Source organism: Oncorhynchus kisutch, linkage group LG13, assembly GCF_002021735.2.
Source record: "Oncorhynchus kisutch isolate 150728-3 linkage group LG13, Okis_V2, whole genome shotgun sequence".
In the NCBI taxonomy this organism is placed as follows: Eukaryota; Metazoa; Chordata; class Actinopteri; order Salmoniformes; family Salmonidae; genus Oncorhynchus; species Oncorhynchus kisutch.
In genome coordinates this window covers 76,423,705-76,440,689 of record NC_034186.2, presented here as the reverse complement: position 1 = coordinate 76,440,689, position 16,985 = coordinate 76,423,705, and the positions used below count along the sequence as shown (strand labels likewise).

The 16,985-nt window shown below is 45.2% G+C and overlaps 1 protein-coding gene across 1 annotated transcript in view; it reads left to right on the top strand.

Moving 5' to 3' along the window:
• The first annotated feature begins 11,456 nt into the window (after window positions 1–11,456).
• The window catches only part of chrnb2 (cholinergic receptor, nicotinic, beta 2), a 46,645-nt gene continuing 41,116 nt past the window's right edge, over window positions 11,457–16,985 (top strand). Inside the window, exon 1 of the mRNA XM_031787444.1 lies at window positions 11,457–11,748. Within this exon, the coding sequence (XP_031643304.1) occupies window positions 11,703–11,748 (46 nt within the window). The 5' untranslated portion in view covers window positions 11,457–11,702. The remainder of the gene's footprint in view (window positions 11,749–16,985) is intronic.

Below are 16,985 nucleotides of genomic sequence, written 5' to 3'. Positions count from 1 at the left end.
CCTTCTTCTTCCACATCCTCAGTCCCTCCACCTTTCTCCCTCCTCCTCCCTTCTTCTTCCACATCCTCAGTCCCTCCTCCACCTTTCTCCTCCTCCCTTCTTCTTCCACATCCTCAGTCCCTCCTCCACCTTTCTCCCTCCTCCCTTCTTCTTCCACATCCTCAGTCCCTCCTCCACCTTTCTCCCTCCTCCTCCCTTCTTCTTCCACATCCTCAGTCCCTCCTCCACCTTTCTCCCTCCTTCTCCCCTTCTTCTTCCACATCCTCAGTCCCTATTCCACCTTTCTCCCTCCCTCCTCCCTTCTTCTTCCACTCCTCAGTCCCTCCTCCACCTTTCTCCCTCCTGCCTCCCTTCTTCTCCACATCCTCAACCTCTCCCACCTTCACCCTCCTCCTCCCTTCTTCTTCCACATCCTCAACCCCTCCTCCACCTTTCACCCTCCTCCTCCCTTCTTCTTCCACATCCTCAGTCTCTCCTCCATCTTTCTCCCTCCCCCTCCCTCCTTCTTCCACATCCTCAACCCTCTCCACGTTCTCCCTCCCTCTCCCTTCTTCTTCACATCCTCAACCCTCCTCCCACCTTTCACCCTCTTCCTCCTTCTCTTCCACATCCTCAGTCCCTCCTCCACCTTTCACCCTCCCTCCCCCTTCTTCTTCCACATCCATCAGTCCCTCCTCCACCTTTCTCCCTCCTCCTATCTTCTTCACATCCTCAGTCCCTCCACCTTTCTCCCTCCTCCTCCCCCTTCTTCTTCCACATCCTCAGTCCCTCCTCCTCCTTTCTCCCTTCCCTCCCTTCTTCTTCCACATCTCAGTCACTCCTCCACCTTTCTCCCTCCTCCTTCTTCTTCCACATCCTCAGTCCCTTCTCCACCTTTCTCCCTCCTCCCTTCTTCTTCCACATCCTCAGTCCCTCCTCCACCTTTCTCCCTCCTTCTCCCCTTCTTCTTCCACATCCTCAGTCCCTCCTCCACCTTTCTCCCTCCCCCTCCCTTCTTCTTCCACATCCTCAGTCCCTCCTCCACCTTTCTCCCTCCTCCCTTCTTCTTCCAACATCCTCAGTCCCTTCTCCACTTTCTCCCTCCCTCCCTTCTTCTTCCACATCCTCTGTCCCTTCTCCACCTTTCTCCCTCCTCCCTTCTTCTTCCACATCCTCAGTCCCTCCTACTCCTTTCTCCCTCCTCCTCCTTCTTCTTCACATCCTCAGTCCCTCCTCCACCTTTCTCCCCCTCCCTTCTTCTTCCACATCCTCAGTCCCTCCTCCACCTTTCTCCCTCCTCCCTTCTTCTTCCACATCCTCAGTCCTCCTCTGCCTTTCTCCCCCCCTCCCTTCTTCTTCCACAGCCTCAGTCTCTCCTCCATCTTTCTCCCACCCCTCCCTCCCTCCTTCTTCCACATCCTCAACCCCTCCTCCACCGTTCTCCCTCCCCCTCCCTTCTTCTTCCACATCCCCAGTCCCTCCTCCACCTTTCCTTCCCATTCCTCCAATTTTTCGCCCTCCCCCTACCTCCTTCTTCCACATCCTCAACCCCTACTCCACCTTTCTCCCTCCTCCCTTCTTCTTCCACATCCTCAGTCCCTTCTCCACCTTTCTCCCTCCTCCCTTCTTCTTCCACCATCCTCCGTCCCTTCTCCACCTTTCTCCCTCCTCCCTTCTTCTTCCACACCCTCAGTCCCTCCTACTCCTTTCTCCCTCCTCCTCCCTTCTTCTTTCCACATCCTCAGTCCCTCCTCCCACCTTTCTCCCTCCTCCCTTCTTCTTCCACATCCTCAGTCCCTCCTCCCACCTTTCTCCCTCCTCCCTTCTTCTTCCACATCCTCAGTCCCTCCTCCACCTTTCTCCCTCCCCCTCCTTCTTCTTCCACATCCTCAGTCTCTCCTCCATTCCCCACCCCTCCTTCTTCCACATCCTCAACCCATCCTCCACCTTTCTCCCTCCTCCTCCCTTCTGCTTCCACATCCTCAGTCCTTCCTCCACCTTCCGTCACCCTTCCTCCACCTTTCTCCTTCCTCCTCCCCTCTCTTCCCACTTTTTTTCAGGGGTGCTGCAGCACATTCAGCACCGCCTAGTTCCCGCGGCTATGCTCACCCCCTTTCCTACTCCACCGCTGGTAGTCTTTGGGAAGGTGGAGTGGAGGTCACTTCTATCGGGGAACCCTGAGGGGAGAGGACCAAAATGGGCTTTTTACCCTCAGAGAGGAGAATGGACTTGACATAAAGGAGGAGAAGAGAGAAGAGGAGAGGAGGAAGGAGGAGGAGGGAGAGGAGAAAATGAAACGAAAGGGAAGAAAGGAGAGGAGAGGAGAGGAGGAGGAGAGGAGAGGAGAGGAGAGGAGAGGAGAGGAGAGGAGAGGAGAGGAGAGGAGAGGAGAGGAGAGGAGAGGAGAGAGGAGGAGAGGAGGAGAAAAAGGAATGACAGAGGGATGAGAGGAGGAGAGGACCCTCATAGGCTTCCTGTGGCTATAATTATTCATGACCTAATGACTACACAACTTGTGACTCTCAACTCTAGAAAACACTGGTTGAAGGATGGAGAGACAGAGTGAGGGAGCCAGGGGGAGAATGGGAGAAAGAGAGAGAGTACAGATATATAAGAGTAGTGAGAGAGAGAGAGAGAGAGAGAAGAGAGGGGGGGGGGGGGGGGGGGGGAGAGGGAAAAAGAGAGAGAGCGAGAGAGAAAAGAGAGAGATAGAGAGAGAGGGGGGAGAGAGAGAGAGAGAGAGAGAGAGAGAGAGAGGGAAAAAGAGAGAGAGAGAGAGAGGGAAAAAGAGAGAGAGAGGGGGAGAGAGAGAGAGAGAGAGAGAGAGAGAGAGAGAGAGAGAGAGAGAGAGAGAGACGAGAGAGGGAAAAAGAGAGAGAGAGAGAGAGAGAAGAGAGAGAGAGAGAGAGAGAGAGAGAGAGAGAGAAGCAGCAGGAGAGAAGCAGCAGGAGAGAAGCAGCAGGAGAGAAGTGAACAAACAGAGATGGAGGGAGTGTGGAGAAGAGAGGACATAACAGTGTTTGTGCATGTGTGACTGTGTGTGTGACTGTGTGTGTGTGTGTGTGTGTATGTGTGTGTGTGTGTGTGTGTGTGTGTGTGTGTGTGTGTGTGTGTGTGTGTGTGTGTGTGTGTGTGTGTGTGTGTGTGTGTGTGTGTGTGTGTGTGTGTGTGTGTGTGTGTGTGTGTGACTGTCTTAAATAGATTTGAGGTATCCTAGCCAGCGCATACAGTACGTGTTGAGATGTGAATGTTAAGTCGCTGTCAGCCCTGTCACAGTCAGACTCATCCTCGAGACTGGGGACAGATCCAGGCCGCAACACACACACACACACACACACATGTCACAGACACAGCCATATGCACGCACACACACAGCCATACACATGAACATGTACACGCACACCTCTCTGCGACCCCGCACTATCAGTGAATGACATGCTTTTCCATCACTAAGTCACATGCCAGGCAGAGAGCAGGAGAAAGCATGCAGGTAGACTACTGGTCACACACAGACTGCTAGACCACAGACTCCTGGACCACAGTCAGACTACTGTACCACAGACAGACTACTGGACCACAGTCAGACTACTGTACCACAGACAGACTACTAGTCCACATACAGACTACTGGACCACAGACTCCTGGAGCACAGAGAGACTACTGTACCACAGACGGACTACTAGTCCACAGACTACTTGAACACAGACAGACTACTGGACCACAGAGAGACTACTAGTCTACAGACAGACTACTAGTCCACATACAGACTACTGGACCACAAACAGACTACTAGTCCACAGACAGACTACTAGACCACAGACAGACTACTGGATCACAAATAGACTACTGGACCAGACATACTACTGGACCACAAATAGACTACTGGACCAGACATACTACTGGACAAGACAGACTACTGGACCAGACATACTACTGGACAAGACAGACTACTGGACTACAAACAGACTCAGTCAAAACGTCAGTTGGTCATGTTGGTTGGATGGAAATATGACCCTTTTACTGAGGCCTGATTTTCAAAAGGTTTGATAAATCCTGCTATTCAAACCTGGTAGCTTTGTCCCTATGCCTATTTGCTAAATGTAGGGAGACATAGGCAGAGTCAGACACATGGCTTAATTGTTGGCATCATAGTTGATTCATTTAAACATCGTTTTGCTATTTTAGATCAACAGACATTTTAATTTCCCCCTCAATATCAACTGAGGATATTGTGATAAATGAAATCACAGCACATGCTGCCAAGTGATGGGAAACTGCTGTACCCCACATTATTGGGGTACAGATTTGATTTGATTTGATTTTGTTTTTATTTTCTAGCTCATCCATTGCTCAGCACCAACCTGGACTCAGGGGTAGTAGACGTAACATATTAAATGTAATCCAAAAGATTTACGGGTATGATATGCTACGTTTCATATGGTACAGTGGCTTGTGAAAGTATTCACCCCCCTTGGCATTTTTCCTATTTTGTTGCCTTACAACCTGGAATTAAAATGTATTTTTGGAGGGTTTGTATCATTTGAGGTACACAACATGCCTACCACTCTGAAGATGCAAAATATTTTTTATTGTAAAATAAACAAGAAATACGACAAAAAAATGGAAAACTTGAGCATACAGAACTATTCACCCCCCAAGGTCAATACTTTGTAGAGCCACCTTTTGCAGCAATTACAGATGCAAGTCTCTTGGGGTATGTCTCTATAAGCTTGTCACATCGAGCCACTGGGATTTTTGCCCATTCTTCAAGGCAGTACTGCTCCAGCTCCAAGTTGGATGGGTTCTGCTGGTGTACAGCAGTCTTTAAGTCATAACACAGAATCTCATTTGGATTGATTCGAAATGCAACTTTTGGGTTGCTATACTTTTGCGTTCTATTTCCACCCATCAACCTTCGCATTAAACATCCACCCATCCACCCGGACCAACCACCCTACTTTAGTTTTTGCCTTAAGTAACCTTCTATCTTATGTAACCACACCAAACATAACATGACTAATTTGAGTATCCCGGATTTATATTTACTATGTTACGTCTATTCTATGAGTCCAGGCTGTTAGCACAACACGGACAGCCAATCCCGCTCGGCTCGACTCGTAAGTATACCTGGAGATTTTAGACACGAATAAAAACTATGTCTGTACTGAGAAGACCTGACGGAACCATGACAGGTACCGAGTGAAGTATTAATAACGGAATATCAAGAAAAGAACACTGCGTGTGTTCCGGAGGCGTTCGAGGTTCGAGTGAGCACCTTTTGGTTCGAAGCGCACACATACGCACGCATCTGAGCAGCGATGGGCGCTTGGACGCTGCTGCTGCTGTGCCTACTCGCCATTGTGAGAGGTGAGTAAGTTGTCTGTCGAGGCTTTGTTAATGGCTCGCCGGAGTCGGGAATGATGCGCTTTTGTGTGGCTCTTCTCGGTACGACCACGAGGTGCTGAAAGCACCATACATTAGTCTTCTATAGATTTAATGGAAGGATGCTTTGAGGGAGGGGTAGTTTGATAAAGGGAGAGGAGAAGACAAGATAGAGATAATGACCGTTTCATTGCTGTGTCACCATCGTTCTCCTAACGGCTGTGTGTGAGTACGTACTAGGCTACAACGGAATGATGATGTTAGGGAGAAATGATACATCATAACTGGCATTACGTTATGCGCTCAACTGGGGTGATCTTTTATGACAACATTACTGAAGGCAACCAGGAAGACAATATTTCTCTTTATGCTACGTGTTCATATATTGTAGAATGCAATACAATGGAGAAGGTGAGTTCCCCTCCTAAAATAAAAGACGCGTTGAATCCTATACCCAAGCAATCCATGATTATTGAGTCCCCTTTACTGTGTGGATATGTCTTCCTTTCTATTGAGAGAATGTTTTTCCCATCGACATAGCCTTTTAGTCTATATTTCTTAGCCATTAATGACGTTACATGACTGATAATGGAAGATTATGTGTCACTGTATAGCTGGCCTTGCTTATAGTACACAGATCAAGTAACATTATCACCCCTAGTTGTGGGATCCAAGGTTAGATGTATGATTTACACACACACACACACACACACACACACACACACACACACACAACACACACACAACACACCACACACACACACACACACACACACACACACACACACACACACACACACACACACTACATGCACACGTGGCAGCAGGTAGCCTAGCGGTTAGAGCATTGGGCCAGTAACTGAAAGGTTGCTAGTTAAAACTGAACCGACAAGGTTCAAAAATCTGTTGATGTGCCCTTGAGCAAGGCACTTAACCTAATTGCACCAGGGACCACCGTTGATAATGGCAGACCCTGGCCATGACTCCACTCCCTGAGGGTGTCTCAATATGGATGTGTACTTGTGTGAAATAGGACAAATATAAGCACTCACATGGCCCACACATACACACATACACCCCCCTACCTACACACATACACCCCCCCTACCTACACACATACACCCCCCCCCCTACCTACACACATACACACCCCCTACCCTACACAATTGAGCCCCACAGTGGACGCGTCATAAAACCTAGCAGTCAAACATAGAAATGGTTCGCTCTCGTGTAAATCTATCTCAGACAAGGAGACGTTTATCTATATATTCAGCTCTATTTACTCTCGGATCCAAAATGCTAATTAGCATCAAGTAGACATCATGACTACAAATCCTTGCAAGCTCTTGCACGTAGACTACAAATCCTAAAGCTCTTGCACTTCACCTCTAGCTGACACGTTTGCTGTCAGCCAGCTATATGAATAAGTTGGCATGGTGTTAGAATGCACTGCTGTATTAAAGCAATTGAGAACTAACTTGTTGACATGTTCTGTTGCAGATTCAAAGCCAAATGAACTCATTGCAGAATGTATCCATAATCATGAATAAATAAGCATATTTTTTTAACCAGAATGCAACAGTCGCCCATCAATCACATCAAACACCTGTGAGAGCGGAATTACAAGATGATGTTATAATACTGTTATTGCATCAAATGGTTGTTTTATAACACTGTCATTCTGGGCATGGTCTTCTGAATTGGGCCCCTGGGGGCTCAATGCTGACCGTGGATTTTACCATGCCTTGGTGATAAAACCTAAAGAATGCATTCCATAGCATGAGTTGGTGTTTGTGTGCTGGGAGGTACCAGGATAGAGATGGCTCCTGTATGCATAATGATGAGAGGAACTTGTTTTTGGGGGCCAGACCCTGGTTTCCGCACATGAGAACAGTCTTTACAGCAGATACTGTCTGCTGTGAATTGTCAATTTATTTTATGCAAATCATTATAACCTATTCCACACATCTGTTGTTTGTCATATAGACTAGGGGGTGATCTCTTTGCTATAAAAGAGATTTGTTTCCTTTGTGTCAGGGCTCTCAACGAATCATATAAGGGTGGTTCGTTGACCAGCCATCACTATTGGCAGGGTACTACATCATGAACTTGTGTGTGTGGTGGCGACCTGCTTTCCTTATTAATAAGTGAATTAAGATTAGTTTATGTATAAATCTGACTTGTGTGATGAGTTTGTCTCTCCTCATTTGATAATAAAGAAATAAACCACCACACACCTTAACTCCAACAATTCAACTTTATACATAAATATAAACATCTGAATGTAAGTAAAGATGAAATTATTTCTTCATCAATGCCACACCAAACCTGGGACATCGAAGAGCACCATATAACTATTATTCCCATCAGAGAACACACAGATTCTTCTGATTTTAGACCAGACAAATAACACCATGTAAAACAGCATATTGTAATTTTTTGGTTGGTGAGTTACAAATGTAGAAACAACTGAAGGTGTAAGGTAGCTTTTATAGAAAATACTATGTCAACTCCAGCAGAATGAGAAACACACCTAACAGACTCAAAACAAGGAAGCCATGCCTAAACACAGCTATATCAACACCCTTCTAGTGTAACAGGTCCATGTAGCTAAGCCTAAACACAGCTATATCAACACCCTTCTAGTGTAAACAGGTCCAATGTAGCCATGCCTAAACACAGCTATATCAACACCCTTCTAGTGTAACAGGTCCATGTAGCTAAGCCTAAACACAGCTATATCAACACCCTTCTAGTGTAACAGGTCCATGTAGCCATGCCTAAACACAGCTATATCAACACCCTTCTAGTGTAACAGGTCCAAGTAGCTAAGCCTAAACAAAGTTATATCAACACCCTTCTGGTGTAACAGGTCCATGTAGCCATGCCTAAACACAGCTATATCAACACCCTTCTAGTGTAACAGGTCCATGTAGCCATGCCTAAACACAGCTATATCAACACCCTTCTAGTCAATGTAACATGTCCATGTAGCCATGCCTAAACACAGCTATATCAACACCTTTCTGGTGTAACAGGTCCATGTAGCCATGCCTAAACACAGCTATATCAACACCCTTCTAGTGTAACAGGTCCATGTAGCTAAGCCTAAACACAGCTATATCAACACCCTTCTGGTGTAACAGGTCCATGTAGCCATGCTAAACACAGCTATATCAACACCCTTCTAGTGTACAGGTCCATGTAGCCATGTCTAAACACAGCTATATCAACACCCTTCTAGTGTAACAGGTCCATGTAGCCATGCCTAAACACAGCTATATCAACACCCTTCTAGTGTAACAGGTCCATGAAGCCATGCCTAAACACAGCTATATCAACACCCTTCTAGTGTAACAGGTCCATGTAGCCATGCCTAAACACAGCTATATCAACACCCTTCTAGTGTAACAGGTCCATGTAGCCATGTCTAAACACAGCTATATCAACACCCTTCTAGTGTAACAGGTCGTGTAGCCATGCCTAAACACAGCTATATCAACACCCTTCTAGTGTAACAGGTCCATGTAGCCAGCCTAAACACAGCTATATCAACACCCTTCTGGTCAATGTAACAGGTCCATGTAGCCATGCCTAAACACAGCTATATAAACACCCTTCTAGTCAATGTAACAGGTCATGTAGCCATGCCTAAACACAGCTATATCAACACCTTTCTGTTGTAACAGGTCCATGTAGCCATGCCTAAACACAGCTAGATCAACACCCTTCTAGTGTAACAGGTCCATGTAGCCATGCCTAAACACAGCTATATCAACACCCTTCTAGACAAATGTAACAGGTCATGTAGCCATGCCTAAACACAGCTATATCAACACCTTTCTGGTGTAACAGGTCCATGTAGCCATGTCTAAACAACAGCTATATCAACACCCTTCTAGTGTAACAGGTCCATGTAGCCATGCCTAAACACAGCGTATATCAACACCCTTCTGGGTAACGGTCCATGTAGCCATGCCTAAACACATCTATATCAACACCCTTCCNTGGAGGGAGTGTGGAGAAGAGAGGACATAACAGTGTTTGTGCATGTGTGACTGTGTGTGTGACTGTGGTGTGTGTGTGTAGTATGCTGTGGTGTGTGTTGTTTGTGTGTGTGTGTGTGTGTGTGGTGTGTGTGTGTGTGTGTGTGTGTGTGTGTGTGTGTGTGTGTGTGTGTGTGTGTGTGTGTGGGTGTGTGACTGTCTTAAATAGATTTGAGGTATCCTAGCCAGCGCATACAGTACGTGTTGAGATGTGAATGTTAAGTCGCTGTCAGCCCTGTCACAGTCAGACTCATCCTCGAGACTGGGGACAGATCCAGGCCGCAACACACACACACACACCCACACATGTCACAGACACAGCCATATGCACGCCACCACACACAGCCATACACATGAACATGTACACGCCACACCTCTCTGCGACCCCGCACTATCAGTGAATGACATGCTTTTCCATCACTAAGTCACATGCCAGGCAGAGAGCAGGAGAAAGCATGCAGGTAGACTACTGGTCACACACAGACTGCTAGACCACAGACTCCTGGACCACAGTCAGACTACTGTACCACAGACAAGACTACTGGACCACAGTCAGACTACTGCTACCACAGACAGACTACTAGTCCAATACAGACTACTGGACCACAGACTCCTGGAGCACAGAGAGACTACTGTACCACAGACGGACTACTAGTCCACAGACTACTTTGAACACAGACAGACTACTGGACCACAGAGAGACTACTAGTCTACAGACAGACTACTAGTCCACATACAGACTACTGCGACCACAAACAGACTACTAGTCCACCAGACAGACTACTAGACCACAGACAGACTACTGGATCACAAATAGACTACTGGACCAGACATTACTACTGGACCACAAATAGACTACTGGACCAGACATACTACTGGACAAGACAGACTACTGGACCAGACATACTACTGGACAAGACAGACTACTGGACTACAAACAGACTCAGTCAAAACGTCAGTTGGTCATGTTGGTTGGATGGAAATATGACCCTTTTACTGAGGCCTGATTTTCAAAAGGTTTGATAAATCCTGCTATTCAAACCTGGTAGCTTTGTCCCTATGCCTATTTGCTAAATGTAGGGAGACATAGGCAGAGTCAGACACATGGCTTAATTGTTGGCATCATAGTTGATTCATTTAAACATCGTTTTGCTATTTTAGATCAACAGACATTTTAATTTCCCCCTCAATATCAACTGAGGATATTGTGATAAATGAAATCACAGCACATGCTGCCAAGTGATGGGAAACTGCTGTACCCCACATTATTGGGGTACAGATTTGATTTGATTTGATTTTGTTTTTATTTTCTAGCTCATCCATTGCTCAGCACCAACCTGGACTCAGGGGTAGTAGACGTAACATATTAAATGTAATCCAAAAGATTTACGGGTATGATATGCTACGTTTCATATGGTACAGTGGCTTGTGAAAGTATTCACCCCCCTTGGCATTTTTCCTATTTTGTTGCCTTACAACCTGGAATTAAAATGTATTTTTGGAGGGTTTGTATCATTTGAGGTACACAACATGCCTACCACTCTGAAGATGCAAAATATTTTTTATTGTAAAATAAACAAGAAATACGACAAAAAAAATGGAAAACTTGAGCATACAGAACTATTCACCCCCCAAGGTCAATACTTTGTAGAGCCACCTTTTGCAGCAATTACAGATGCAAGTCTCTTGGGGTATGTCTCTATAAGCTTGTCACATCGAGCCACTGGGATTTTTGCCCATTCTTCAAGGCAGTACTGCTCCAGCTCCAAGTTGGATGGGTTCTGCTGGTGTACAGCAGTCTTTAAGTCATAACACAGAATCTCATTTGGATTGATTCGAAATGCAACTTTTGGGTTGCTATACTTTTGCGTTCTATTTCCACCCATCAACCTTCGCATTAAACATCCACCCATCCACCCGGACCAACCACCCTACTTTAGTTTTTGCCTTAAGTAACCTTCTATCTTATGTAACCACACCAAACATAACATGACTAATTTGAGTATCCCGGATTTATATTTACTATGTTACGTCTATTCTATGAGTCCAGGCTGTTAGCACAACACGGACAGCCAATCCCGCTCGGCTCGACTCGTAAGTATACCTGGAGATTTTAGACACGAATAAAAACTATGTCTGTACTGAGAAGACCTGACGGAACCATGACAGGTACCGAGTGAAGTATTAATAACGGAATATCAAGAAAAGAACACTGCGTGTGTTCCGGAGGCGTTCGAGGTTCGAGTGAGCACCTTTTGGTTCGAAGCGCACACATACGCACGCATCTGAGCAGCGATGGGCGCTTGGACGCTGCTGCTGTGCCTACTCGCCATTGTGAGAGGTGAGTAAGTTGTCTGTCGAGGCTTTGTTAATGGCTCGCCGGAGTCGGGAATGATGCGCTTTTGTGTGGCTCTTCTCGGTACGACCACGAGGTGCTGAAAGCACCATACATTAGTCTTCTATAGATTTAATGGAAGGATGCTTTGAGGGAGGGGTAGTTTGATAAAGGGAGAGGAGAAGACAAGATAGAGATAATGACCGTTTCATTGCTGTGTCACCATCGTTCTCCTAACGGCTGTGTGTGAGTACGTACTAGGCTACAACGGAATGATGATGTTAGGGAGAAATGATACATCATAACTGCATTACGTTATGCGCTCAACTGGGGTGATCTTTTATGACAACATTACTGAAGGCAACCAGGAAGACAATATTTCTCTTTATGCTACGTGTTCATATATTGTAGAATGCAATACAATGGAGAAGGTGAGTTCCCCTCCTAAAATAAAAGACGCGTTGAATCCTATACCCAAGCAATCCATGATTATTGAGTCCCCTTTACTGTGTGGATATGTCTTCCTTTCTATTGAGAGAATGTTTTTCCCATCGACATAGCCTTTTAGTCTATATTTCTTAGCCATTAATGACGTTACATGACTGATAATGGAAGATTATGTGTCACTGTATAGCTGGCCTTGCTTATAGTACACAGATCAAGTAACATTATCACCCTAGTGTGGGATCCAAGGTTAGATGTATGATTTACACACACACACACACACACACACACACACACACACACACACACACACACACACACACACACACACACACACACACACACACACACACACACACACACACACACACACACACACTACATGCACACGTGGCAGCAGGTAGCCTAGCGGTTAGAGCATTGGGCCAGTAACTGAAAGGTTGCTAGTTAAAACTGAACCGACAAGGTTCAAAAATCTGTTGATGTGCCCTTGAGCAAGGCACTTAACCCTAATTGCACCAGGGACACCGTTGATAATGGCAGACCCTGGCCATGACTCCACTCCCTGAGGGTGTCTCAATATGGATGTGTACTTGTGTGAAATAGGACAAATATAAGCACTCACATGGCCCACACATACACACATACACCCCCCTACCTACACACATACACCCCCCCCTACCTACACACATACACCCCCCCCCCTACCTACACACATACACACCCCCTACCTACACAATTGAGCCCCACAGTGGACGCGTCATAAAACCTAGCAGTCAAACATAGAAATGGTTCGCTCTCGTGTAAATCTATCTCAGACAAGGAGACGTTTATCTATATATTCAGCTCTATTTACTCTCGGATTCCAAAATGCTAATTAGCATCAAGTAGACATCATGACTACAAATCCTTGCAAGCTCTTGCACGTAGACTACAAATCCCTTAAAGCTCTTGCACTTCACCTCTAGCTGACACGTTTGCTGTCAGCCAGCTATATGAATAAGTTGGCATGGTGTTAGAATGCACTGCTGTATTAAAGCAATTGAGAACTAACTTGTTGACATGTTCTGTTGCAGATTCAAAGCCAAATGAACTCATTGCAGAATGTATCCATAATCATGAATAAATAAGCATATTTTTTTAACCAGAATGCAACAGTCGCCCATCAATCACATCAAACACCTGTGAGAGCGGAATTACAAGATGATGTTATAATACTGTTATTGCATCAAATGGTTGTTTTATAACACTGTCATCTGGGCATGGTCTTCTGAATTGGGCCCCTGGGGGCTCAATGCTGACCGTGGATTTACCATGCCTTTGGTGATAAAACCTAAAGAATGCATTCCATAGCATGAGTTGGTGTTTGTGTGCTGGGAGGTACCAGGATAGAGATGGCTCCTGTATGCATAATGATGAGAGGAACTTTGTTTTTGGGGGCCAGACCCTGGTTTCCGCACAATGAGAACAGTCTTTACAGCAGATACTGTCTGCTGTGAATTGTCAATTTATTTTATGCAAATCATTATAACCTATTCCACACATCTGTTGTTTGTCATATAGACTAAGGGGGTGTATCTTTGCTATAAAAGAGATTTGTTTCCTTTGTGTCAGGGCTCTCAACGAATCATATAAGGGTGGTTCGTTGACCAGCCATCACTATTGCAGGGTACTCACATCATTAACTTGTGTGTGTGGTGCGACCTGCTTTCCTTATTAATAAGTGAATTAAGATTAGTTTATGTATAAATCTGACTTGTGTGATGAGTTTGTCTCTCCTCATTTGATAATAAAGAAATAACCACCACACACCTTAACTCCAACAATTCAACTTTTATACATAACATATAAACATCTGAATGTAAGTAAAGATGAAATTATTTCTTCATCAATGCCACAAACCTGGGACATCGAAGAGCACCATATTAACTATTATTCCCATCAGAGAACACACAGATTCTTCTGATTTTAGACCAGCACAAATAACACCATGTAAAACAGCATATTGTAATTTTTGGTTGGTGAGTTACAAATGTAGAAACAACTGAAGGTGTAAGGTAGCTTTTATAGAAAATACTATGTCAACTCCAGCAGAATGAGAAACACACCTAACAGACTCAAAACAAGGAAGCCATGCCTAAACACAGCTATATCAACACCCTTCTAGTGTAACAGGTCCATGTAGCTAAGCCTAAACACAGCTATATCAACACCCTTCTAGTGTAACAGGTCCATGTAGCCATGCCTAAACACAGCTATATCAACACCCTTCTAGTGTAACAGGTCCATGTAGCTAAGCCTAAACACAGCTATATCAACACCCTTCTAGTGTAACAGGTCCATGTAGCCATGCCTAAACACAGCTATATCAACACCCTTCTAGTGTAACAGGTCCAAGTAGCTAAGCCTAAACAAAGTTATATCAACACCCTTCTGGTGTAACAGGTCCATGTAGCCATGCCTAAACACAGCTATATCAACACCCTTCTAGTGTAACAGGTCCATGTAGCCATGCCTAAACACAGCTATATCAACACCCTTCTAGTCAATGTAACATGTCCATGTAGCCATGCCTAAACACAGCTATATCAACACCTTTCTGGTGTAACAGGTCCATGTAGCCATGCCTAAACACAGCTATATCAACACCCTTCTAGTGTAACAGGTCCATGTAGCTAAGCCTAAACACAGCTATATCAACACCCTTCTGGTGTAACAGGTCCATGTAGCCATGCCTAAACACAGCTATATCAACACCCTTCTAGTGTAACAGGTCCATGTAGCCATGTCTAAACACAGCTATATCAACACCCTTCTAGTGTAACAGGTCCATGTAGCCATGCCTAAACACAGCTATATCAACACCCTTCTAGTGTAACAGGTCCATGAAGCCATGCCTAAACACAGCTATATCAACACCCTTCTAGTGTAACAGGTCCATGTAGCCATGCCTAAACACAGCTATATCAACACCCTTCTAGTGTAACAGGTCCATGTAGCCATGTCTAAACACAGCTATATCAACACCCTTCTAGTGTAACAGGTCTGTGTAGCCATGCCTAAACACAGCTATATCAACACCCTTCTAGTGTAACAGGTCCATGTAGCCATGCCTAAACACAGCTATATCAACACCCTTCTGGTCAATGTAACAGGTCCATGTAGCCATGCCTAAACACAGCTATATCAACACCCTTCTAGTCAATGTAACAGGTCCATGTAGCCATGCCTAAACACAGCTATATCAACACCTTTCTGGTGTAACAGGTCCATGTAGCCATGCCTAAACACAGCTATATCAACACCCTTCTAGTGTAACAGGTCCATGTAGCCATGCCTAAACACAGCTATATCAACACCCTTCTAGACAATGTAACAGGTCCATGTAGCCATGCCTAAACACAGCTATATCAACACCTTTCTGGTGTAACAGGTCCATGTAGCCATGTCTAAACACAGCTATATCAACACCCTTCTAGTGTAACAGGTCCATGTAGCCATGCCTAAACACAGCTATATCAACACCCTTCTGGTGTAACAGGTCCATGTAGCCATGCCTAAACACATCTATATCAACACCCTTCCAGTCAATGTAACAGGTCCATGTAGCCATGCCTAAACACAGCTATATCAACACCCTTCTAGTGTAACAGGTCCATGTAGCCATGCCTAAACACAGCTATATCAACACCCTTCTGGTCAATGTAACAGGTCCATGTAGCCATGCCTAAACACATCTATATCAACACCCTTCCAGTCAATGTAACAGGTCCATGTAGCCATGCCTAAACACAGCTATATCAACACCCTTCTAGTGTAACAGGTCCATGTAGCCATGCCTAAACACAGCTATATCAACACCCTTCTAGTGTAACAGGTCCATGTAGCCATGCCTAAACACATCTATATCAACACCCTTCCAGTCAATGTAACAGGTCCATGTAGCATGCCTAAACACAGCTATATCAACACCCTTCTAGTGTAACAGGTCCATGTAGCTAAGCCTAAACACAGCTATATCAACACCCTTCTGGTCAATGTAACAGGTCCATGTAGCCATGCCTAAACACAGCTATATCAACACCCTTCTAGTGTAACAGGTCCATGTAGCTAGCCTAAACACAGCTATATCAACACCCTTCTGGTCAATGTAACAGGTCCATGAAGCCATGCCCAAACACAGCTATATCAACATCCTTCTAGTGTAACAGGTCCATGTAGCCATGTCTAAACACAGCTATATCAACACCCTTCTAGTCAATGTAACAGGTCCGTGTAGCCATGCCTAAACACAGCTATATCAACACCCTTCTGGTCAATGTAACAGGTTCATGTAGCTAAGCCTAAACACAGCTATATCAACACCCTTCTAGTGTAACAGGTCCATGTAGCCATGTCTAAACACAGCTATATCAACACCCTTCTAGTCAATGTAACAGGTCCATGTAGCCATGCCTAAACACAGCTATATCAACACCCTTCTAGTCAATGTAACAGGTCCATGTAGCCATGCCTAAACACAGCTATATCAACACCCTTCTAGTGTAACAGGTCCATGTAGCCATGCCTAAACACAGCTATATCAACACCCTTCTAGTGTAACAGGTCCATGTAGCCATGCCTAAACACATCTATATCAACACCCTTCCAGTCAATGTAACAGGTCCATGTAGCCATGCCTAAACACAGCCATATCAACACCCTTCTAGTGTAACAGGTCCATGTAGCCATGCCTAAACACAGCTATATCAACACCCTTCTGGTCAATGTAACAGGTCCATGTAGCCATGCCTAAACAC